The following is a 24,269-nucleotide window of genomic DNA, read 5'->3' as shown; positions in this document are numbered from 1 at the left end:
TCAACTCAGGACAATGTTTTCATCTCATGGGCACATTTCTATGCAGACTTCCAAAACACCTCCAGCTGCTGGATATGTGGGGCTATGCCTCTGTCAGTGATGGATGGACTTCCTTGGTAGGTATCACTGCTCTGCCAAGGAGATTTTAAACCATTCTGCTCTTTGCTGGGATTACAAAAAGAGACTTTCCTCTCTTGTCAATCATAACCTCTCCTTGCTTTCTTGGTGTAAGACCTACAGTCAGTAGACTCGGGTCGTGGGATTACATTTGATATAAATGCCCGTGTAACAAAAGCCTAACCTACTTGTTGTAAATCTACCCCGGTAGCCCCAGTAAATCTACCTTATTTACGTGCTAGGTGGACAAGATCCGTGTTTCAATGGTATGAGTATATTGCTGCCTTATTCGTATCCTCTATAGGGACAACAGATATCATGATTAAAGTAGAGACCTTACTAATTTCACAAAACAGGCCCTCCTAGATAGAACAAAAGCCATCCAAGCCTTAAATGAAGAGCAAATCCAAATGAGAAAAGCAGTAATTCATAATAGAATGGCTTTGGACATACTCACAGCTGCTCAAGGAGGGACCTGTGCTATAATTAAGGTTGAATGTTGCGTATACATTCCTGACTTATCTGGTAATGTATCGACTGCTTTAGATGACATGAAAAACCAGGTAAAAGCAATGTCAAATGAAAACATTCGTTTCTGGACTTCGGTCCTATCTTGGGTGAAGGGCGATTGGTGGAAAACTATATTTACCACTGTTATAGTTGCCTTGATACTTCTGCTTTGTGGACCCTGAATTTTACAATGTATTATAAACTTTGTAACCCGAAGGTTGTAGTCATTCTCCCAAATTGGCAGTTGGAGAGCCAGGGTGCAATATATCCCTATGAATGATGCTCATAATATGACTTAAGAGCATCAAGAGGGGGGAATGAAGAAGGAATTCATAGGGCCTGAACTCCATCTTAGGCCTGTTCATGCTGATCATGCTTGGCCACCTTTCCAATGGACTCTGAACTCTCTGTTTAGTGCCTATGAAAACAACAACAGAAGGATAAGACCCCCTGCAGACAGGGGAACCTTGAAGATCGTATCTAGGTTACTCACTGCCTAAGAGAAAACATTTACTAATCACCCCTTCCTCCAGACAGGCCATAAATGTTTCTGTATCTATTGGAGTGTAACCTCGGGTTTATTGATTATTGGCTAACTGTTTGACTGTTTGAGCACATGAGCACATAGCACGTGAATGATGGGGTTATTGGGATTGTATTTTCCTTGGTTGATGTAAGTCTCAAGGAATTTGGAGTGGTGGGTTCAGACACGTACACATCGGGGTATAAAAGATTTTCACAAATGCTGGTCGGGGTCCTTGGCTAAGAGGCGACTCTGCCTTGGGCCCGCCGGTGTAATAAACTGCACTCCACTATCTGCATTGTCCTTCTGAGTGAGTTTGTTTCCCGGAACGCCTGGCTACAACAGTTTGAGCATTCTTTGGCATTGCCTTTCTTTGGGATTGGAATCAAAACTGACCTTTTCCAGTCCTGTGGCCACTGCTAATCAAAATGATTAGGAAACTGAAAATTGGGACTTTAAATTTTCATTTACACCAGAAACCAGGACTTATTAAGAAATTACACTTTTACAGACATGAAAGAACAAAAAAGTTAAATTAGTAACCAAAGTAGACTAGTTTTATGGCTTACTTTATTGAAAGCCTAAGAACATTTTGGTTTTTAAACAGTTGTTTCATGAGGAATAGATATTATTCACTCTTGGGATCCAGCCTACATAACTCAAAGCCTCTAAGCCTCATTCATCCCAATGTCTGTGCTGGAAATGCCTTCCCCACTTTCTCTGTTCACCTAATCCCACTCTCTATAGTCCAGCTCATCTCACCACCTCCCTAGAGCCTTCCCCAGCTCCTGCACCCCACAGAGTTGTATTTCTCTGAACTGTAGCACTCACTGTATAATCATTTGTTGATGATCTTTTTAATGGATATAAATCCAGCTTTTACAATCAGAATTAAATACTTTGTAAGGACTAAAGAACCTATATACCAAGTGCAGGCTTCCACATCTATAGGTATAAATTTATAATTTGGGATCCCCACCAAAATATAGAAAAAGAGCCCTTTTACATTTACTATTGCAAAGAATGTCATGCAAAACTAGGATTGCAAAGCATGAATACTTTAATACAGCCTGGGGATCTGAGCAGATCTAGCAGATGTCCATGGAGAGACATCTTGGGACCAAGTCAATATCCTAGGTGATTTAAGACCTTCGAACATCCAAAACTTTAAAAATGTAAGCCTGTTCCTCCAAGTGTGAACAAGATTGACGTTAAGATAAAGTCTCAGCTGCTAAAGAGCCACAAGTCTCATCTCATATTCATCCAAGCTGCAGCCTGGCTCCTCAGGCAGAGTCTGGGGACAGGCAAGCCCTGGAGCCTATTAAAAGCCTAGGCTCACCCTGGACCTACTGAACTAGAGGCTGCATTTAAAAACATATCTAGGTGATTTGTTGGTTTGCACATTAAACAGTCATTGGGTGCCTGTGCTTCCTTGCTTTCTTTCTTTTTTAATCTTCACCCCCAAAATAAAGAATTCAAAGCTCTGGGGCTATGGTTCTAAACTTGAGCTGCACATTAAAATCCCATTGGGGAACTCTTCACATTCCCAAAACCTGAACCACATTGGGTCAAGATCTCTGAGAGTAGCCCCATAATCTGCATGTTTAAACTCCCCTGGTGATGTCAACTTGCAGCCAGGTTTGAGCATCCCTGTGGAGAGAACCAGCTCCTGGTTTTCTACAGAAAGCTAGCACAGTCTGCCCCCTAGAGGCCAACAACTACTCAAGGCAATAGGAATTAAACTTGAAGTTCAAATGTCATGCACTGGTTTACCATCACCTCCACCGGGGCTGTAGATGTGGAAGCATGGAGCCTGAGGAGGGAATCAGCTCAGTTCAGTCGCTCAGTCATGTCCGACTCATGAATTGCAGCATGCCAGGCCTCCCTGTCCATCACCAACTCCCAGAGTTCACCCAGACTCACGTCCATCGAGTCAGTGAGGCCATCCAGCCATCTCATCCTCTGTCATCCCCTTCTCCTCCTGCCCCCACTCCTTCCAGCATCAGAGTCTTTTCCAATGAGTCAACTCTTCGCATGAGGTGGCCAAGTACTGGAGTTTCAGCTTTAGCATCATTCCTTCCAAAGAAATCCCAGGGCTGATCTCCTTCAGAATGGACTGGTTGGATCTCCCTGCAGTCCAAGGGACTCTCAAGAGTCTTCTCCAACACCACAGTTCAAAAGCATCAATTCTTCAGCACTCAGCCTTCTTCACAGTCCAACTCTCACATCCATACATGACCACAGGAAAAACCATAGCCTTGACTAGATGGACCTTTGTTGGCAAAGTAATGTCTCTGCCTTTGGATATGCTATCTAGATTGGTCATAACTTTCCTTCCAAGGAGTAAGCGTCTTTTAATTTCATGGCTGCAGTCACCATCTGCAGTGATTTTGGAGCCCAAAAAAGTAAAGTCTGACACTGTGTCCACTGTTTCCCCATCTATTTCCCATGAAGTGATGGGACCGGATGCCATGATCTTCATTTTCTGAATGTTGAGCTTTAAGCCAACTTCTTCACTCTCCACTTTCACTTTCATCAAGAGGCTTTTTAGTTCCTCTTCACTTTCTGCCATAAGGGTGGTGTCATCTGCATATCTGAGGTTATTGATATTTCTCCCAGCAATCTTGATTCCAGCTTGTGTTTCTTCCAGCCCAGCGTTTCTCATGATGTACTCTGCATAGAAGTTAAATAAGCAGGGTGACAATATACAGCCTTGACGTACTCCTTTTCCTATTTGGAACCAGTCTGTCTCAAAAACAACAGAATGATCTCTGTTCGTTTCCAAGGCAAACCATTCAATATCACGGTAATCCAAGTCTATGCCCCAACCAGCAATGCTGAAGAAGCTGAAGTTCAATGGTTCTATGAAGACCTACAAGACCTTTTAGAACTAACACCCAAAAAAGATGTCCTTTTCATTATTGGGGACTGGAATGCTAAAGTAGGAAATCAAGAAACACCTGGAGTAACAGGCAAATTTGGCCTTGGAATACAGAATGAAGCAGGGCAAAGACTAATAGAGTTTTGCCAAGAAAATGCACTGGTCATAACAAACACCCTCTTCCAACAACACAAGAGAAGACTCTACACATGGACATCACCAGATGGTCAACACCGAAATCAGATTTATTATATTCTTTGCAGCCAAAGATGGAGACGCTCTATACAGTCAACAAAAACAAGACCGGGAGCTGACTGTGGCTCAGATCATGAACTCTTTATTGCCAAATTCAGACTGAAATTGAAGAAAGCAGGGAAAACCACTAGACCATTCAGGTATGACCTAAATCAAATCCCTTATGATTATACAGTGGAAGTGAGGAGGGAATGGGAAGGCTAAATGGCTAACACACCAGGTTGAGACCCTGTATGAGTCCCTCTTAGGAAGTATTGACACTTGGAATTTGTAAAAATGGTGCCCTTGGACATCTTGTATTTGTCATTTACATGTGTAATACTGCACACTTGCCCACACCCTGTCTGCTTCACCTCCTTCATTTCCCTAATATTTTAGCTCCAAGTTCTTGTGAACATCTCTGTACAGCCTGGAATCCTGAACGAGAGAAGTTTCACTGCACATGTCTATCTGGATACCTGTCCATAGAGTTGAGTTGAACTCCACATCACCACGAAATTTCAGAAAACTGGGACAAAGAGGAGATCCAATGAGTTTTCAGAGAGATAAGAACAGGTTCATAAAACACTTTGAAGAAAACAGGCACAGAATGTCAGCAGGCTGTCTTCAAGCTGGGAAGCTGGAGCTGAGTACAACAGCGCCGTCTGAAGGAGAACCCTTAACTGCCTAGAGTCCTGCACTCAAACTACCGAAGAAAAGTGCGAGTCACACGTCTTCACACTTCCAAACTTCACACTTCCAAACTGAAAATGAACTGTCTCCCTCTATGTCCAGAAGCTGCTAAAGGATATGCTCCACCAAAACAAGGGAGGCAACCTAGAGAGAGTGAGAGATGAGATTCAGGAAACTGGGTTATGAGGGCAGGGATGGGAATCACTGAGACTGTGGAAAAGGAAATTCCCAGGTGGACAGCTATGAGTCGGGCAGGAAAACAGCCTGTTCGGATGGACGCTGATCAAAGACTCCAGGAAAGATTCTATCAATAAGATGACACTGAGGGCGTTGTATTTGAAAATATAGAGTGGGGTAAACAGAACTTGGAGAGAATTAGGGGCTGGACTTGTGATAAAAACCACAAATATAACCAAGTAAATGGGGAAGGGCATCAATTTAAAACTTCAGTGGAATATAAAAAGCTATGGAGGAAAGGGGAACAAAGCCATGGTGACTTTAAGTGACTTCAGTTGTGAACAATGTGAACACAACCATAATACTGTGAAAACAAAGTTGATATAATCCAATATGGCATAACTATATTGGGAGGATGCGGGAATGGAAAATGGGCACATGTATGAGGTAGAGATGAGGGTAGGGTGAGCAGAGCTAAATCCTTGTCTACCATATTGGAAAATCAACAGACAATGCCTAATGTGGACAAAATCAGGAAGTATCTATAGAGAAAGTGAAAGTTGCTCAGTCATGTCCCCATGACTTTGTGACCCCATGAACTGTCCATGGAATTCTCCAGGCCAGAATACTGGACTGGGTAGCCTATCCCTTCTCCAGTGGATCTTCCAACCCAGGAATTGAACCAGGATCTGCTGCATTGCAGGCGGATTCTTTACCACCTGAGCCACAAGGGAAGCATGGAAGTATCTATATACCCATGTTATTTAGAGCTATGGAGATAAATACCAAAAAATCACCTACTAGTAACTGAAAGTAGTTACCTCAGAGGACCAGGAAAGCAGGGTAAGCAATGACATTTTTGATACATGACTATTTGATTTTTTAAACTATATAAAGCTTTGGTTTAAAAAAAAAACTGTAAAATTTTAAAATGGAACAAGTTGAATGAAGATTGTGCTGCTTCTCTGAGGCCCACAGGTGATGTCCAGGGATGAGGTCAATTCCATCCTGGACTTTATAATGTTGGAGCTAAACTGAACACCAAACCTCCAACCCTGGTGCCGCGGGAAGCTTCTTCAGTTGAGCTGTGTCCTCCAAAGCCGTGCTGGGTGTCTCCTCAGAAAAGCAGGTATGTGGTCAGAGGCTCTGTTACCTCTGTCTTCACCCTTTCTGACCTTCCACCTGCTTCTAGTGACTTTCAGGCTTGTAGACTCTGTGGAGGTTTAAACTTTTCTATTTGTGGCTCATCTGCTGCCCCAGCATCCAAAGGCCAAGCCCAGTTCTGCTTCTCCCCCGAATCCTTGTGTCAGTGAGTAGCTCTGCCAGCTCACAGTCAGCCAAACCCAAGCCCTGAGAGGCACCATCACTGTGTCCACTGGGTGCAGACCTCCTCACCACCTTCCCCATGGGCACCACTCTCGTTCAGATTCTCATGGCTCCTTACCTTGATCACGCAACGCCGCCTTCATTGTTCTTAGGCCTCTTATTCCCCATCACACCCTCCACAGGGCTCTTCGCTTCTGTCCGGGCCTCTGTCCTGCCCCTACCTTCCAGAAGGTTCTCACTCCCTGGCTTAGCCCACAGGAGGTCGTGATGCTGCTCTGGCTGCCTCTCCCATCACCGCCCACTCCCAGCTTTCCCTCCACCTACTGGACCCACCTGCGGCTCCCAGCCAGCACTGTGAGCACATCATGCCTAGTGTCCTGTCTCACTGCAGGACAAGCATCACCTCCTCCAGGAAGCCTTCCTTACAGCCCAAGTGTGATTCAGGGGCTCCCCTCACTTCCTGCCTGTCCACCTTTCTGGTAGCTTCTGTCTCACTGTAGCATGAGTGTTTATTTGCTTAAGTCCTCCATTCACCGTGGTTTCTTCAAGGTTATGAATCGTTTCTTTCATATTAAACCCCCGACCTCTCAGCTTGCTGACTGGCCCCAGAAGGGACAGGAAAGTGTGATTGAAGAGAGGCAATTCCCAATGTATCCCCCTCCAGAGGTGTCAACATGAAAGCATATCCAGCTGTTAACCAGCCCAACGTTGCTCTGGATTAGGTTATCACGTTCCCATTAGGGCTTGCAATTGTCATTATCTTTTATTTTTTGTCTGGCTATTGGTTGTGAAAATCGATAAACATCTTTCACTATTGTGATTATGAAAGGGTAACAGGTAGGAAGGCTAGGGGTCCCCAAGAGGCAGGAGGAAATTAACTGCAGGTGGCAGATGTTTTTTTTCTTTTCTAATCCTGTGTTGTCATGACGACACTTGGTTCTGCCTGAACTTAACTTTTCTCAAACCTTAAGCTAACCAATGCGTTTTTCTTATGGAAATCTTTTTAAGCTATGTTAATGAAACTATGTATTTGACTTGGAATCTGCCTTTCTTCAAATCGGTTCTGCCTAAGACTAAGCTTTTTCTCAAAGCTTGAACTGATAATGGCTCAACAAACCAGTACATCTTACTCATGGAAATGTTTTCTTAAGCTATGCTAATGAAACTATGTATTTGCTTGGAAATCTGCCTTCTTTCAAGATTCATGTCAATTGTTTTACGGCTTGGGATGACTCACCTTGTGCTGGTGCTATCAAAAATGCACGTGGTAGGAGAGGGGCCTGGTGCAACTCTCTCAGTTTTGATGTGCTTCTTTTATCTGATTAGCAACTTGCTAACAGATATATAACATCTTGCTAAACTCTAGCAAGGGGGCACTCTTTCTGTCCCCTTCTGATGTTTATGTCAGAAGCTTTCTTTATCCCTTTTATACTTGAAGAAAACTGTTAGGGGAAACACATTCACTGAAACCGCCCACCCTGGCCAGGCTCTCTAGTAACCATTTGCATGAGTTGTTTTAGGACAGGAGGTCCTGATAAGGAATATGGAACTAATAAGCCACCATCAACCGGAAGAGTTTGGGAAAGGTCAAAAGGGGACACCGCGTGTCCGCCCACTTCCCAGAATCTCTCTCGCTGGCATCCATATTGGCTGAGTGGTGCGTGCACCACCAGGAAGGACTCTGAGTCAGAATGATTGGCCAAAGACCACCCGAAACTAATCTCATCTGGTAAAACCCGAGACTGCGGGCCACGCGGCAGAGCAGTGCTCCTGGGTTCCCTTACCCTACTGCTCTCCGCCCGGGTGCTCCTTTCCCAATACAATCTCTTGCTTTGTCAGCACGTGTCTCCTCAGACTATTCTTTTATGAGTGTTAGACAAGAGACCTCTCTCGAGGCCCTGGAGGGCCGCTCCCCCCTTTCTACAACAAAACTTTTTGCTACACAAAATGTCCCTGGATCAAAATCCTCTCTGCTGGAGGTCATGAATCCCAGCATAGCACATGACTTGCAGCTGCAACCTTTCAATTATAAAACTATTACTCACTTAATACCATTTTATCATGACTGGTTTTCAAAAAAATAACAGAATTCTATGTTATCGTTTAATAGAAAAACCTGTAATCACTTTTTAAATCCAGATGCATATCAGAATTATCTTGGAGCTTTTTGAAAAATACAAATGCCCAGGTATTGCTTTTTTTCCACCAGAGCTCCAGATATGTTTCTAATGAGCAGCCCTGTTTAAAAATAACTGGACTCTATGATGATCTTTTCGGAGAAGGCAATGGCACCCCACTCCAGTACTCTTGCCTGGAAAATCCCACGGATGGAGGAGCCTGGTGGGATGCAGTCCATGGAGTCTCGAAGAGTCAGACACTACTGAGCAACTTTACTTTCACTTTTCACTTTCATGCATTGGAGAAGGAAATGGCAACCCACTCCAGTGTTCTTGCCGGGAGAATCCCAGGGATGGGGGAGCCTGATGGGCTGCCATCTATGGGGTCGCACAGAGTCGGACACGACTGAAGTGACTTGGCAGCAGCAGCAGGATGATGATCTTTTACTTTTATTTAGTTTGTTTCACTTTTTCCATTTCATATTCAGTGTTCCCATTTCATTTGGTTTATGTTTTCTGGTTTCTCCATCTCTTCCTTTTTTTTCTCTTTTTGATGTTCTTTATCAAGTGTAGTAGAAAAGCTCTTTTATACATATATAATTAATATGTATAATATATACATTTTAGAAACCTTATGAATTTTTGCCTAACTGAAAAAAATTATGACATTTTGATTCTACTTGTTTCTTAGCATGAATAGAATGATAGATTTCTAATTAAAAAATTAGACATGCAACAGCAACAAAGGTTTACTGTATAGCATACAGAATGATAGTCAATATCTTGTAATAACATACGATGGAAAATAATTTCAAAAATAACGTATCTATTTGTATAACTGAATCACCAAAAAAAGAATTCTACTTTCTGAAATTCAATAATATTTATCTTTTGTCAGTTTTTCTAAATGCCCTGTGGACATCTAATAACTTATGAGATATAAAATTTTAAGTATATTTGTGTAGTATATAAGGTTAATATAAATTAATATAAACAGATCTACTATATTTAAATTATTAATGACATCCTTCAAGATGCTCCTATTCTTATTTTTTATGCTGCTGCTAAGTCGCTTCAGTCGTGTCCAACTCTGTGCGACCCCACAGACGGCAGCCCACCAGGCTCCCCATGCCTGGGATTCTCCAGGCAAGAACACTGGAGTGGGTTGCCATTTCCTTCTCCAATGCATGAAAATGAAAAGTGAAGAAGAGTCATGTCCGACTCTTCGAGATCCCATGGACTGCAGCCTACCAGGCTCCTCTGTCCATGGGATTTTCCAGGCAAGAGTACTGGAGTGGGGTGCCATTGCACTTGATAAAATATTCTCAGAGAAATGTTTATATGTCTCACTATGATTATATATTTTTTCTTTTCTATTTCTTCTGATTTTTGCTTTTTGTTTGTTTATGATGTCTATCTTCTTAGTGAATTGTACCTTTTATCATTAAAAATTTATCTTTGTTTCATTAAAAAAAAAACAAAACCCAACTTCCCTCAGTCTGAATTCAGCTCCTTTTAAACAGAGGAAGTAGGGGGCCATTCTGACTCTAACCAATGGCTGAGTGGGACCTCTAACTGCCACTCACTAAAAGCCATGTGCTTGCCCCGACCCTATTGCAATTCCTATCTATCAATGTCCATTCCACAATCTTGTGGGAATAAGGGGTGATGATTGTTCTGGCTACTTCCTGCTGAACAGAGGCAATGAGGGGGTGATCATGAAATGGAATTGATCAGCTTTGGGTCAGGAATACTCCTTAATAATTTTAGTAAGTAAAACAATTCTCTGCGACTATTTGAACCTGATGAAATTCCTTCTGCAAGGAAATTTTATTCTCCATACTTATCCTTTCTGAAGAGCAACCTTAAGTCTTCTAAGGGTTCACGAACACACTGCTCTCTAGGACTCAGGAGTTGGGTCATTTTCTGATGACGGTGAGGCTGCTTTGACCTGACTGTGATGTATCCGTGGCTTTACTCCAGTTACTCCAGCTAACCTGACAGATGAGTGTGTGATGAGTAATACCACAGGTGGTTCTGTCCACTTTGCAGTCAGCTGGTGCTCAGGCCCTTGTCCTCCACACGTTTTAAGAGGATGCAACGTCCAGGCTGGAAAGGATGTAAGGAAGATTTGCTAGAAGCAAATTCATGAACAGAGGTTTGTATTGTGCCTAGAGTTTGAATAATTGGTAACTGCTATATCTTCCGGAGTATTTATACAGTGTCCCTCATGGGCAGACACATGGAATGGCCTACCATACAATAAAAAGAGGCTAATTTTAAGCCTGCTTCTGGAAGCCACTCTGATCCATAGTGGGGCAACTGTCAAGCCCTAACCCCAAGTTAAATTAGACTCAACATATATTTGCAATGCTATTTAATGTAGAATTCATTTTCTCTGTTATTCCTATTGAATGTGCACTCCAGAATGAATATAGCTTTCCGTTAATTTGCAGTGGTTTGGACATCTATTGGGTTATGCTAGAGAAAACAGCAGGCCCATTATCACTTTGAAGGGTGCTAGACTATCCAGTGGAGAAGGCGATGGCACCCACTCTAGCACTCTTACCTGGAAAATCCCATGGATGGGGGAGCCTGGTGGGCTGCAGTCCATGGGGTCTCGAAGAGTCGGACATGACTGAGCGACTTCACTTTCACTTTTCACTTTCATGCATTGGAGAAGGAAATGGCAACCCACTCCGGTGTTCTTGCCTGGAGAATTCCAGGGACAGCAGAGCCTGGTGGGCTGCCGTCTATGGGGTCACACAGAGTCAGACACGACTGAAGCGATTCAGCAGCAGCAGCAGCAGACTATCCAAATTGGGGGAAATTTTCCTTAAACGTGGCTTTCACCACTTTGGAGGCTTTTTCAGTCCTGGTGCCTCCACCAGTCCTGAAAAAGACCACCAGTACTAGCAGGAATCTGAAATTTCCTGTGGCTCAAGGCACTGAAGTCAAGTCTATTTGTCAGTCCTCGGCACAGGCTCCTGTGTTGGGTCCCTGTCTGGGGAGATCTGATAGCAGTCTTTGGGTTATTTTTAGTACAAATCAAGCAATTTTGAGAGATCACTGGATGGTCCTTTGTAGGGTGATGATGAAGCTCAGTCACTCAGTTTTGTCCACTTCTTTGTGATGCTATGGACGTTAACCCACCAGGTTCGTCTGTCCGTGGAATTTTTTTCTTTATATATGTATTTTATTGACGTATCATTGACTTGCAGTGTTTCAGGCACACAGCAAGGTGATTCAATTACATATACACATACACAGATAGTACAAATATTATTTTCAGATTATCTCCCATTATAGGTTATCACAAGATATTGACTGTAGTTCCCACCGCTATACAGTTAACCTTTGCTGCTTTTTGTGTATCTATTTTTAAAATTCAGCCTCCTCCTGGAAATCTTGCAGAGATAAGGTGTGCAGGAAAAGTGCCTGAATTATCTCCCTGCCTCCTGGTTCTCTCTCCTGCTTCCCTACTGGGCCTCCCACCCTTTCCTGCAGCTGCCTCGGCCACGGCAAAGTCCAGAGTCCACGGAAACTGCTCTCGTTCATAGTGTGCAATCCCTTCCTCCCTTCTGCGAAGGTCACTGAGAAGCAGGGGGAGGCAGGGGTGGAGACGGTCTCAGGGGCATGGTACCCACTCTTCCAGGTCTTCCTTCAACAGTGCATCCAGAGCCCTGACTACATGCCTGGCACTGGTCCAAGCACAGAGGAAGGAACAGTGAACACAGTGACAAGGTCCCCAAAGTGAAGTTTACAGTCCTGTGGGGAAGACAGTCGGTGGATAAACAACAATCACAACATCGTGTAAGGCAGCAAGACAGAGTGAGGTGGCAGGCAGGGGAGGCCTCTCTGGAGAGGGGATGTTTGAGCTGAAGTGAGGAAACAAGTCATACGGACATCTGCAGCCAGTGCACCCCAGACACAGGGACTGGCAGGTGCTATGGCCCTGCGCTGGGAACATGCTTGGCACATTCAAGGCACGGCAGGGAGGTCGTGTGGCTGGAGCAGAGAGACTGAACAGAACCGTGGAGGACAGACGGTCAGATAGGAAGGTGGGGGCCACAGTGCATGGGGTCTTGTGGGCTCTGGTGAGGTCTGGGCTGTGGTTGAGGTAAGAAGCTAGGAGAGGGTCTGAAGTCGACTGATGTGGTTGATATGCACTGTGAAAGGATCACTTGGAACTGAAAGTTGCTGGAGCCACTGATCCGGCCTTGAGTTGCAGTCTCCACGTGGACAGACAGTAACGTCTGCAGCCTCGTCTTTAAAAACTAACCCACTGGCATGGTAACATCGTTGTCTACAGAGGACCACCTTCCACAGTGTGGAGGACCGCCTCCTCTACCCCGAGCCCCCACCCCTCCAGCCTGTTCCCACCACCAAAGCCATCTCTGTCCCAACCAGTGACAAGGCAGACCACATGGAGGATATTTTATTGCTTTAATACATCTGGTTTTACAAATAGAAAATACTAATTATGATTTCAAATAAAACGATGGTTTCAGTAAACATTTTGTTTATAAAATTAAGAGACTCAAGAGTAAACACTTTCTCCTTATGAAAAAGTAAGGCACCTTCATTTTCCACCTCCTTTCCACCCTTAACTCAGTCCTTGCACCAGAAGTGTGTACTTCTTCTTTTATGTACAGAGTGCTGTATACACACACACACACACACACACACACACACACACAACAGCTGCCCTCGGGCAGTGGCCCAAGCACCCAGCACCGCTCCCACGCAGGCAGCTCCAGTATGCTGAGCCTGGGGCAGTGGCCACAACAAAACAGCACAGAGGTTGTGATCACAGAGCGCAAGGCACGTGAGAAACAACCAAAATGTCTTATTTTGAGGAGATTCTCCCCAAGCCCGTGATTAGAGCCAGACAGCAGGTGAGGCAGGAGAGGGCAGCTTGGGCTGGTTGAAAGGACATGTGTGTGTGTGTGCGCTCACTCATGTCTGACTCTGTGACTCCATAGCCTACAGCCTGCCAGGCTCCTCTGTCCATGGGATTCCCCAGGCAAGAATACTGGAGTGAGATGCCATTTCCTGCTCCAGGAGATCTTCTTGACCCAGCGATAGGACCTGTGTCTCTTGAGTCTCCTGCATTGGCAGGCAGATTCTTTACCACTGGCGATACCTGAGAAGCCCCTGATCGAAAGGGAGTCCCTTTAAATTCAGAATATCTGAGAAAGAATTATTACTATTATAGAAGGGGGTGGCGAGAGGGGCTGGGGCTGCAAACACTGTCCCCACCAGAGGTGGACGCGCTTACCTAACCCAGCAGACCCGAGTCCCATTCACGGGCCGCCTGTCCTTCTGCCCCTTCCCCTCATCTCTCAGGAGACCTTTGGAGTTCTCAGGCGGGGAGGACCCAGCTGAGTTTGCAGTGAGGGTCACAGGCAGGAGAACACGAGCCCCTGAGTGGCGTCTGGAGGAAGGCACGGAGGTGGCAGTGACGCACACAAGGCCCTGGGCTGGGACGTCTTCTGCAGAAAAGAGCCTTTCTGTTCCTGAATCAGGCTACCAGACCCCCCAGATTCTTAGCACCATCACATCCTGAGGAGGTCAACTGTCTGAAATCGGCTTAGTCTTCTAGGTCACAGCAATGTTTTTATCAAGTTTATTGATGTTTGGTTGGATCAGCTCTGAGGAGAGAGGTTTGCAGACATTCGCAACATGAGCCAGAAGAACCTGGTCCCGGAGTCCTGAAGGGTTTGTCCTGAGGGTGTTTGCTCTCCCACAGAATGTCAGTGGTCAGTCTGGGGGCCCAAGAATGATCCTCATCCAGAGCAGCTGCTGCTCCTTAGAACTGGGCTCCTAAGGGTCTTCAGACACTAGAAAACGTTAATCTCCTGAATAAGCTTTCTTTCAGGATAATGTGCAGGCTTTGTCCCAAGGGATGGACTGGAGCAGGAAGGTGAGGCAGCAGCCAGGACTGACTCCAGGATTCTCTCTGCCTCCCCAGCTCCCAGAACCTGCAAGGGGAGGGTGGGGCCCCAACCTGTGTGGTGGAAAGGGCATCTCCCCCACGGAGACAGGGCAAGCTCTGGAGTGGGTTCCAGGAGGCAGAGGCACTATCCTACAAGACACAGATGTTCCTCCCAGTTCCCCCAGAAGCTGCTCGGTGGAGGCCGTGGGGCTGGCAGGTAGAGCTGTGCTGGCTGGAGAGGTGGGGACGGTCCGAGTCCCCCAAGTCGCTCCTCTGCCCTCTCTCAGAAATGCTCCTCCTGCACAGTGGTGGGGACTTTGCTGCTCTTGCTGTCCTCCTCCTCCTCCCCCTCCTGGGGTTTCTACAAGACAGACAAATGGACAGCCATTGAGGGAAGAGGCAGGGACTCCTCCCTGCTGGAGCATCTTCCTGCCCATAAGTCTGGAATCCAGGGGGAAGACCAGAGTCCCAGGCACTCATCATCCCCGACTGAACAAGGACGAGGACAGGGGCTCCGTTCACGCACAGTGCTCCCCAGACACACACACCATCACGACAGGAGCAAAGGAGGAGCGAAAAGGTCAGCCTTCCGGGACACCACAGCCTCCAGGGACCACCTCACTGTGAGTGCCACTGAGCTCCGGTCACCCTCCTCCCCTTCTGACAGCCTCGCCCCACCTGGATGGACCCCCACGTGGCTGTGGATGGGCCAGGTCTGTCCCCTCCTCAGGAGTGCTGACTACCCCCAGTCAGTGGCAGCCCCCAGGCGAGGAGCACGGTTACCATGTGTGTGGAACAGACGCACAGTGAACTGTTACCAAGACAGGATGCAGTATGGCTCAAAGTATGTATATATTAATATAGCGTCCACAGAGAAGAAGAGACTTTGGCTGTTTGTCATCAGATTTCTTGGGGACGATGGCACAGAATTAGGAGGTATTCAGGGTCACGCTTATTAGCTGGGTGGGATTTAAATATGCCCTGAAGATTATGCTCTGAGGCCCCTAAGTACTAACTGCCAACTTGGGCGTTTGTCTGCTATTTTAGGAACACTTTGCTTCTTCCCTCAGGGGCTCATCTTGCTCCCAACAAGGCCTCGAGCACAGGCCGAGCCCCACACAGCTCTGACCATCGAGGCTGGCGGAGCACATGCAGGCCACATCAGCTGGACAAACGGCACTTCACCCGCCACGACGCCCAGGGCAGCCCGTGGAGGAGGCAAAGCAGAGATCCAGCGTCCGGTTCTCCATCTTGCTAACTTGTCGGCACCAGCTTGGCCTCATCTCTGAGAAGCCCTCACTCAAGAGCCAGGAGCCGCCTTCAACCACTCATGCCACCTCCTGTCTCTGACACACTCATGCACACACACCCGCCTCCTTCAGCACCATCACCTTGAAGTCACAGATAAATAGGGCTTAGTGTCTCTGGGGCCAAGAACTACCAACTGGAAGACAAATGGAAACCCAAACACAGAGTGTCATCATCAGCGTCACTCCTGACCCACTGGAAGTTCTGGCTCTTTCTGCCAGTGACCCACCTCACTGATCAGAAAGTGCAGCTCTGGCCCGATGCGCTCCCTGCCCTGTCGTCCCCGGGCGCTGAGACTGAAGTCCTAGGACGGTCTGCAGGTCCCTGCCACACCTGCCACCTCGGTGGGAAAATGACGGCTCCTTCACGACGCCCTCTGACAGCCCTGACTTCCCTGGGACCAGCCCCACGTGCCTCTGACCCCCGTCCCACCAGGCCCCCCAGGTGTATCCAGGACAGCACCGTGAGCCTGCACCCACTGGCCTCCTGGCCCGACTCGCGCTGCTTCCCACGGTCCACACGCACGGGACTGAGCCCTCACCGCCTGCTGGATAATAAACCTGGCCCACGGGGACAAGGATCTGCCTGTGAGACAGGGAAATGTGGGACGACCTAAGTAGGAAACAGGAGGAAAAGGACACGTGTACATGGAGACGTGGGGTTGGGGGCAGCGGTGTAGAAAGGTTGTCAGACTCTCCTAAGGAAACAAGCAGAGTAGAAAATCCAGCGTGCACAAGCACATTTCTGCATCCACAGAAGACACTGGGAAATGACTAAAGTGTCACTAGGGTATCTCTGGGCACTAGGCCTACGGGCAGCCTTTACTTTCCTCTGTTTGCTTTTGCCCAGGGAAACACTGATTACAGAGTAAATACAGCAGAGTCTCATATCGCTTGACACAATGCATCACATTTCAAATTGAAAGCTTTTCATGAGTAATCCATCCTGTTATCATAGGCACCTTTTCATAGGCTCACACTATAGTCACCCAAGTGTCCCAGATCACGTGTCCTCGTCTATGGCACAGGGACAAGCCCATCTCCGCGGGGCTGCTGCTGCGCTTCTCACAGGCTCCTGAGAAGATCGCTCCTGTCTCAGGCGTTCCCTGTGCCCCACTGAACGTCCTGTCCCAGGCGCCTCCCCCTTCACCTGCTCCTTGCTGCCACCTGCCAACTCCAGGGCGTGAGATCAGAGGACAAACGTCTCTCAGCGCACAGCCTTAAAGCACTAAACGTACCTCTCTCAGATACCATTTTTGCCTTCGATAATTGGCAAAGATTTTCAAAATGAGAAATACTCAGGGTTGGCCCCATACACTGCTAGAGCAATGTACATTAGTAGTATTGATAGTACCTTCTTCCTACAGGACAGTCTGGTAACACATGTCAAAGTCTTAACTACAGGCACAACCACTGATCCATTTCTCAAGAAAATACAGTGCTTAAGAACATGCCCAAAGAGTCCGCTCCAGAACAGTAAACACAATATCATTTCTAACAACAACCAGAGACACTCTTAGTGTTCCTGGACAGGAAAGTTGTCAATCAAATCATGTCTATCCATGTGCAGTTATTAGAACACTGTGATGTCAAGTACGTTGTAAAAGACTAATGACCTGACGAAGCGCTTGCAGAAAGTACGAAAGCACGTGGAACAGGAAAGCTTGCAGAACCACAAAAGCGCGAGATTCTACTTTGGTTTAAAAAATACATACATATATCTACACATATATATGTGTACACAGACGTGTGAGTAAATGCAAAAATACAGGACCTCATCTCTAGGTGATGCTATTACACGATGCCTTTCAAATTTTGTACACTTTAAAACAGACAAAAGATTAAAAAATTTGTACACTTTGCCATATTTTAAATTTTTTCCACAAAGTATGTGTATTACCTCCGTAACAGGTTTTGGGTGTTTTGTTTTTTTTTTAAGCAATATCCCACTGACTCCTGAGAGCTGAAATTCCCTTCATCCTGATTCAGATTTGATATCTAACACATTGGTTAAAGGATTCCCTGGTAGCTCCACCTGCAATGCAGGAGACCCCAGTTCGATTCCTGGGTCAGGAAGATCCCCTGGAGAAGGGATAGGCTACACACTCCAGTATTCTTGGGCTTCCCTGGTGGCTCAGATGGTAAAGAATCCTCCCACAATGCGGGAGACCTGGGTTCGATCCCTTCGTTGGGAAGATCCCCTGGAGGAGGGCATGGTAACCCACTCCAGTATCCTTGCCTGGAGAATCCCCATGGACAGAGGAGCCTGGCAGGCTACAGTCCATAGGGTTATAAAGAGTCAGACACTTTGAAGTGACTTAGTCACAAAGTGCTTGGTCACAAAGTCGGACACTGTGACTAAGCACAGCACAGCACAAGGGTTAAGAGAGTTCCCATCTTTCCCAATTAGAAAAGATGGGAAATACTCTTCTGTTCTCGATCTACTTCCTGGTCCTCTCCCCTTCCACCATGATCCACTCCTGCTTCCTGACTTGTACTTTTAGAGCCCTGCTGGCAACCCATTGGCTCTGGTCCCTCCCTGGCACCTCCTGAGGCCCTGCCACATGCCAGGAGAGCCACTGCCTCGGGGCCACCACCGCTATGACAGGATGAAGGAGCCAGCCCCCCACATTTCCTCTCTGTTCATGAACCCCAGGCTGAAAGGAGAGGAGCCAGGGCGTCAGGACTTGTCTCAGGACCCCGGGGTGGGTGTTGCTCAGCAGACTGTGACACAGGGACCAGCTCTGGGGACCAGAGCAGGGAGGCCAGGAGCAGAGAAGGAAGTGGCAGAAAAACCCGGAGAGGGCAGCAGAAAAGCGGGGCTGAGCCCCACGGAGGAAACCCTTTATCTCCATGTGTGTGACGCTGCGTGGCTCTCACAGCCACCAGTCCCCCTGGTGCTACCCCCACCCCCTGATTCACCCCAATGCCACAGCCTCAGCAAAGTCTGAGCCCACATCTCAGCCCAGCAGCTCCCACATACTCACAGTCTCAGGAATTTCTTTGTTTGCATCCTGCCTCCGGAGATCTGCCTTGATGAATGCTGAGGTTCAAGGACACAGAAGAAGGGCAACAGAAACATATCAAGCAGAGCAATGGTCAAGTTTAACCACAAGAGGGAGCCCGTACTCCCCTAAGGATCACGGGTATCCCATCTCCTTCAGACCTTCCAGGGATCTGGAGGTTCCACCAGCCAGCTTGACAGAGCCTGGGAACCACTGCTGTGCCAGACAGGAAGAAGCCAGTGACAACACTGGCCTCCATGCATAGACCCCTGATATTTGCAGGGAGTTTGCACACAGTGCTCCAAGCCTCACAGCCATCTCCATTCTACAGATTAGGAAAGTGGGGCTCCCAGAGGATGGTCCACTTGCCCAAGGTCAAGGGCTATGGAGGTCAGTGTCACAGTGCAGGGTTCCGACAAGGGTCTTTTGGAAAGTCATTCCAAAAAACTGAAGCTCATTAGTTTCATTCCAAAAAAACTGAAGCTCATTCCAAAAAACTGAAGCTTCCAAAACTGAAGCTCATTCCAACAAAATATGCTACTGCCTGCCAAAGATACTTCCTCATGAACCCTCTCGTCTGCCCTGCTGCACGTGAGCCCCTTAGCTGTATGATCAGTGAAGACATTGGGTGCCACACTGCCAACAGCATAAACTCAGGCACAGTCAGAGCATCACTTTGTCCTGAGGCCCTGACTCACCAGTGAGCACCGCTCCAAGGGTCAGGAAGACACACAGGAAGATGTTCCCAGGCATGGTTCCATAGTTGTCGATAATCTGGCCCTGGGAGATGGTGAAGATGATCCCGAATACCTGCAAAGACACGGAGAAGACGGGAGACAGGGGCCCAGCCACGCAGCCCATGGGGAGCTGAGCTGCCTTATGCATCGCCTGCACCCGCTGAGCCCGGCAGGGAACACAGGCCCACGGCTCCGGTGCTACCACCCAACGAGAGGCCTACCTGGGCAGACACGTTGAGGAGGCCAGACGACATGCCTTCTGATTCCGGGTATGTCAGCTCCACGGCAAACTCAAACCCCAGTGGGAGGTAGCCAGTCATAAAGAATCTGAAGGCCAGATCACAGAAACGAGGTGATGGAGAAATTCCGGAGCAAGGAAAAAAGGGTGCCCAGCTCCTGCCCTACAACTCCCTTTTCTGTTTCTTCCCATCAAGACATGCCAGGCCCTTGAAAATCAGGCCACCCTCTAGGTGGTCATTATACACACGCACGCTCACACACCGTCACGTGTATCGTCCATAGGAAAATAAGCAAGAGGTGAAGCTGAGCAGAGATCCCTGTGGAAGAGGCGCCATTTCCTATACTTTGTCATACAAGAGGTCTAGAAAATTCCAGCTCTGGTCCCTTACAACTGCACCACACTTCCTGGTGCTTTCACGTCTGTTAATCCTCTCCTTCTTTCCAACAACTCCACAAGGGAGGCCACTCATCTGCAATTACGGATGAAGATACTGAGCCTCAGAGTGAGTAGGGAGGTGCCTATGATCTAACAAACAGTCGGCAACAGTGAGCTCAGGACCCACCTTTCTGATCCCCAGGCCTGTGTACTTTCTGTGACCCCATGTTGTCCCAGGCAGAGCTCATAAAGACGCTAAACATTTCCTAGCCTCCCAGAGATTTATGAAGGACATAGTCCGTTCCAACAGCATGGACGGCCTGGATGCCCGAGGCAGCCTTTTGAAGTCTTATGAGTGAACATGACCTCTGGCCATTTCCACGTGTGCAGAAGTCATGAGAGGCGGCAGATCTCTATCGCATCGTAGGATGTCAGTAGGTCTCAGAACCATGGATGGTGCTTTCCAGTTAAGCAGGTTCGAAGTACAACTTACCCCATTGCACCAGCCGTGATGAATACTACCCACAGGTGTCCCAGGTTCAAGGTGTTTGTGTAAACCACCATGCCCACCAGAGTCATGACATAGACCACCAAAGTGGTCTCCCTACAAGTAGAGGCAATGAAGTTGAGTCATAAACTGCAGACTTTAACAGGATATTTTCCCTTCTTCCTTCCTCTTTTCCTCCACCCCACTTCTTATCTTCTGGGCAACTGCTGAGCGCTGAGCAAGCCCACGTCTGTGTGCTATTTACTCTCATAGAATTTTCTGTCCGTGAGGTTGATGGACACCAGACCAATGGTCACACTGTGCTCAGAGCTACAAAGGGTCAGACCAGGACAGTGCGAAGCCATCTTGTAGCACGTGTGTTCTCCTGCAGAAACCTCTCAGCGAGTAAACACTGCACCTGGACTGGCCACCTCCTATCCACAGGCACGACACAGCCCTTTCCTTTTCTCCTTCCACCAGAAAAAAAAACATGGGGCTCACACCAGCTGTGGTCAGGTGGCAGTGGTCACAGGACCCAGAAGCCCATTCTGCTTGTCTGCATCGCCCCCCGACCCCCGGACAGTGCCGGGCAGGGACCTGACTGTGAGAGTCTCTGTCGTCTCTGAGTCCTTCCTCTTGCCACCTGCACACGTGCAGCACAGCTTTTCCCACTGAATCTGAACTCCTCCACTCCTGACAGTGCAGCTGAGAGAACAGTCTCCAGCCCTGAACTAGCCCCTGATTCCAAAGCCCAAGGGAGAAAGCTGCGCCCCCTCCTGGGTGCGTGTCCCTCTGCTGGTCCCTCAGAAGGCCCTTCTGTGCTGGCTTCCGTTTCAGGCTCACCCTGCCTGAGCCCCTCCATGCACCTCTCCGCCAGCTTGCCCCCCAGGACCGCTGTGGCCCTGAGTCCTGCACTGGGACAGGCCCCCTCTCCCTGTCCTCCTGACTGAGGTCAGGGACTCACAAGGCAGCTCCTTGTGCACTCTGCACGAGCATCAGGACTCAGACCACGGAAGCTCAGAGCCTTCCCTCATCTCTGCTGAAGCCAGAAACATGGTGGGGCTGGCAGGTGCATACTGTGCTTACGTGAAACTAATACTGCACTTATTGGACACCAGAGATTCTCTTATGCACTTTACATATATTTAGTATTTCATTTAACCCTTACAAAGGCCCTGCAGGAAAAGTATGACTGATTTAAGAAAACTGAAATCATATCAAGCATCTTTTCTAATCACAAAACTGAGGTTAGAAATTAACTATGAGAATGGCTGATTCATGTTGATGTTTGAAAGAAAACAACAAAATTCTGTAAAGCAATTATCCTTCAATTAAAAAACAAGCAAATTTTTTAATGTAAAAAGGAACTTTAAAATATTTTTAAAAATGAACAATGAGAAAAAAACTACAAAAAACACAAAAACATGGAGGCTAAACAATTATCTCCCAAGCAACCACTAGGTCACTGAAGAAATCAAAGTAGAAATTTAAAAAAAAGAACATCTGGAAACAAATTAACAAAAAACACAACACAAACTCTGCGGGGTACAGGAAAAGCAGTTCCAAGAGGCAAATTTTTAGTGACACAAGCGAGTCTCAGGACACAAGGAAAATCTTTAAACAGTGTGATCCAAGGCGGTCGGCATATTCAAAGCAATTGCTGTCAGAACAGTGATGGCAACTTGGCAGAATTAGAACAAATGATTCTAATATTTGTATGGAAATACAAAAGGCCCCATATAGCCAAAGCAGTCTTGAGAAAGTATAAAACTACAGGCATCAGTTCTTCCAGATTTCACACTGTCCTCCAAAGCTACTGTAATCCAGCCTGAATGGTACTGGTATAAACAGACACCTGGATCCATGGATCCGAATAGGGACTCAGAAGTGAACCCACATGTATGTGAACCATGAGCCCATGATGAAAGAGGCAAGAACATACAGTGGGGAAAGACAGACTTCAACAGATGCTGTTGGAAAATTGGACAGCTATATACAAAAGAATCAAATCAACTGCTCTCTCACGCTATGCAGAAAAACAAACTCAAAATGGATTAAAGACTTAAATGTAAGATTGAAACCACAAAAATTCTAGAATAAATTTATAGGCAGTACACTGACATCAGTCTTAGTAATTTCGAGGGCGGGGGGTGCGGGGCGGGAAATGTCTCCTCGGGCAAGGGAGCCAAAAGCGAAATCAAACAAACAGGACTACATCAAACTGGAGAGCTTTAGCACAGGAAAGGAGATTACCAACAAAGGCAAAAGGCCATCTACTGCATGGAGAAGGTGTATCTGTAAGGAGTCAATATCCAAGCTATACAGAGATTTAATACAACTCGACATCAAAAGAAAAAAAAAACCCAAGGGAAAAGTGGGCATAGGATCCGTGCGGACATTCTTCCACAGAAGACACACAGACGGCCGAGAAGCATGCGGAAAGGGGCCCTGTGAACTGCTGGTGGGCGCTGCAAATTGGTGCAGCCACTATAGAAAACAGTACGGAGATTTCTAAAAAAAAGGTTCCAAATAGAACACCCAGGGGCTTCCCTGCTGGCCCAGTGGTAAAGAATCTACGTGCGAATGCAGGAGACATGGGTTGATCCCTGGTCTGGGAATATCCCACATGGGGCAGAGAAAGAAGGCCTGTGCACCACACCAATGGAACTCTAGACCAGCAACCACTGAAGCCCAGGCACTCTAGAGACTGTGCTCCACCACAGGAGAAACCACGGCAGTGAGAAGCCCATGCACACTAGAGAACAGACTGCAAAACAACAAAGATCCAGCTCAGCCGAAATAAATGAAACCATACGCATATACATGACAAACCAGAACACTCGGATGACCCAGCAACTCCACTCCTGAGCATTCATCCCAAGAAAACGAAAACACTAATTCAAAACTATAATGTACCCCTATGTTCATTGTAACATTACATACAAAAGCCAAGATACAGAGGCAATCTAAGTGCCCACCGATAGATAAACGGATTAAAAAGATGTGGCATGCACACATACGTATTTCAGCCATAAAAAGGAATGAACTCTTGCCATTTCCAGTGACATGTATGGACCCAAATGCTCTTGTGCTAAGTGAAATAAGTTAGAGAAATACAAATACTATATGATTTCATTGCTATGTAGAGTCTAAAACACAAAACAAATGAACAGACGTTAAGTGAGAAACAGACTCATAGATACAGAGAACACACAGATGGCTGCCAGAAGGGAGAGGGTGGGGGGAGAGGAAAGGAACAGGTGAGAGAGATTAGAGGTACAAACTTACAGTTGGAAAACAGATAAATCAAAGGGCTGAAATGCACAGGGCGGGGAATACACTCCATGACTAGTAATATCCTGGTATGGGAACAGACCACAGCCAGACTTAACTTAGGGCTCATTCTGAAATTCCTAGAAATATTGAATCATTAAGTTGTGTTAAGGAACTAAGCTACTAGTGTAGTAGGTCAATAATGTCAAAAACCAAACAAGCATGCAAACTCATAGAAAAAGAGATCAGATTCGTGGGTACCAAAGGTAAGGATGGGATAGGGGAAGGGAAAATAGGAAGAAGGCAATCATAAGGTTAAAAACTTCCA

At 46.8% G+C, this 24,269-nt stretch overlaps 1 protein-coding gene across 4 annotated transcripts in view; it reads right to left on the bottom strand.

Moving 5' to 3' along the window:
- Positions 1-13,010: 13,010 nt before the first annotated feature.
- The window catches only part of LOC133254991 (heme transporter FLVCR2), a 56,473-nt gene continuing 45,214 nt past the window's right edge, over positions 13,011-24,269 (bottom strand). For 3 of the 4 annotated variants that reach the window (XM_061429500.1, XM_061429497.1, XM_061429498.1), the window contains exons 6-10: positions 20,675-20,785; positions 19,787-19,892; positions 19,527-19,638; positions 18,811-18,866; positions 13,011-14,877 (exon numbers count right to left, since the gene is read on the bottom strand). In XM_061429500.1, the coding sequence (XP_061285484.1) occupies positions 14,800-14,877; positions 18,811-18,866; positions 19,527-19,638; positions 19,787-19,892; positions 20,675-20,785 (463 nt within the window). In that variant the 3' untranslated portion in view covers positions 13,011-14,799. The remainder of the gene's footprint in view (positions 14,878-18,810; positions 18,867-19,526; positions 19,639-19,786; positions 19,893-20,674; positions 20,786-24,269) is intronic. The other variant, XM_061429499.1, reaches the window with a different exon arrangement.

Source organism: Bos javanicus, chromosome 10, assembly GCF_032452875.1.
Source record: "Bos javanicus breed banteng chromosome 10, ARS-OSU_banteng_1.0, whole genome shotgun sequence".
In the NCBI taxonomy this organism is placed as follows: domain Eukaryota; kingdom Metazoa; phylum Chordata; class Mammalia; order Artiodactyla; family Bovidae; genus Bos; species Bos javanicus.
This window is presented reverse-complemented; position numbering and strand designations above follow the sequence as displayed.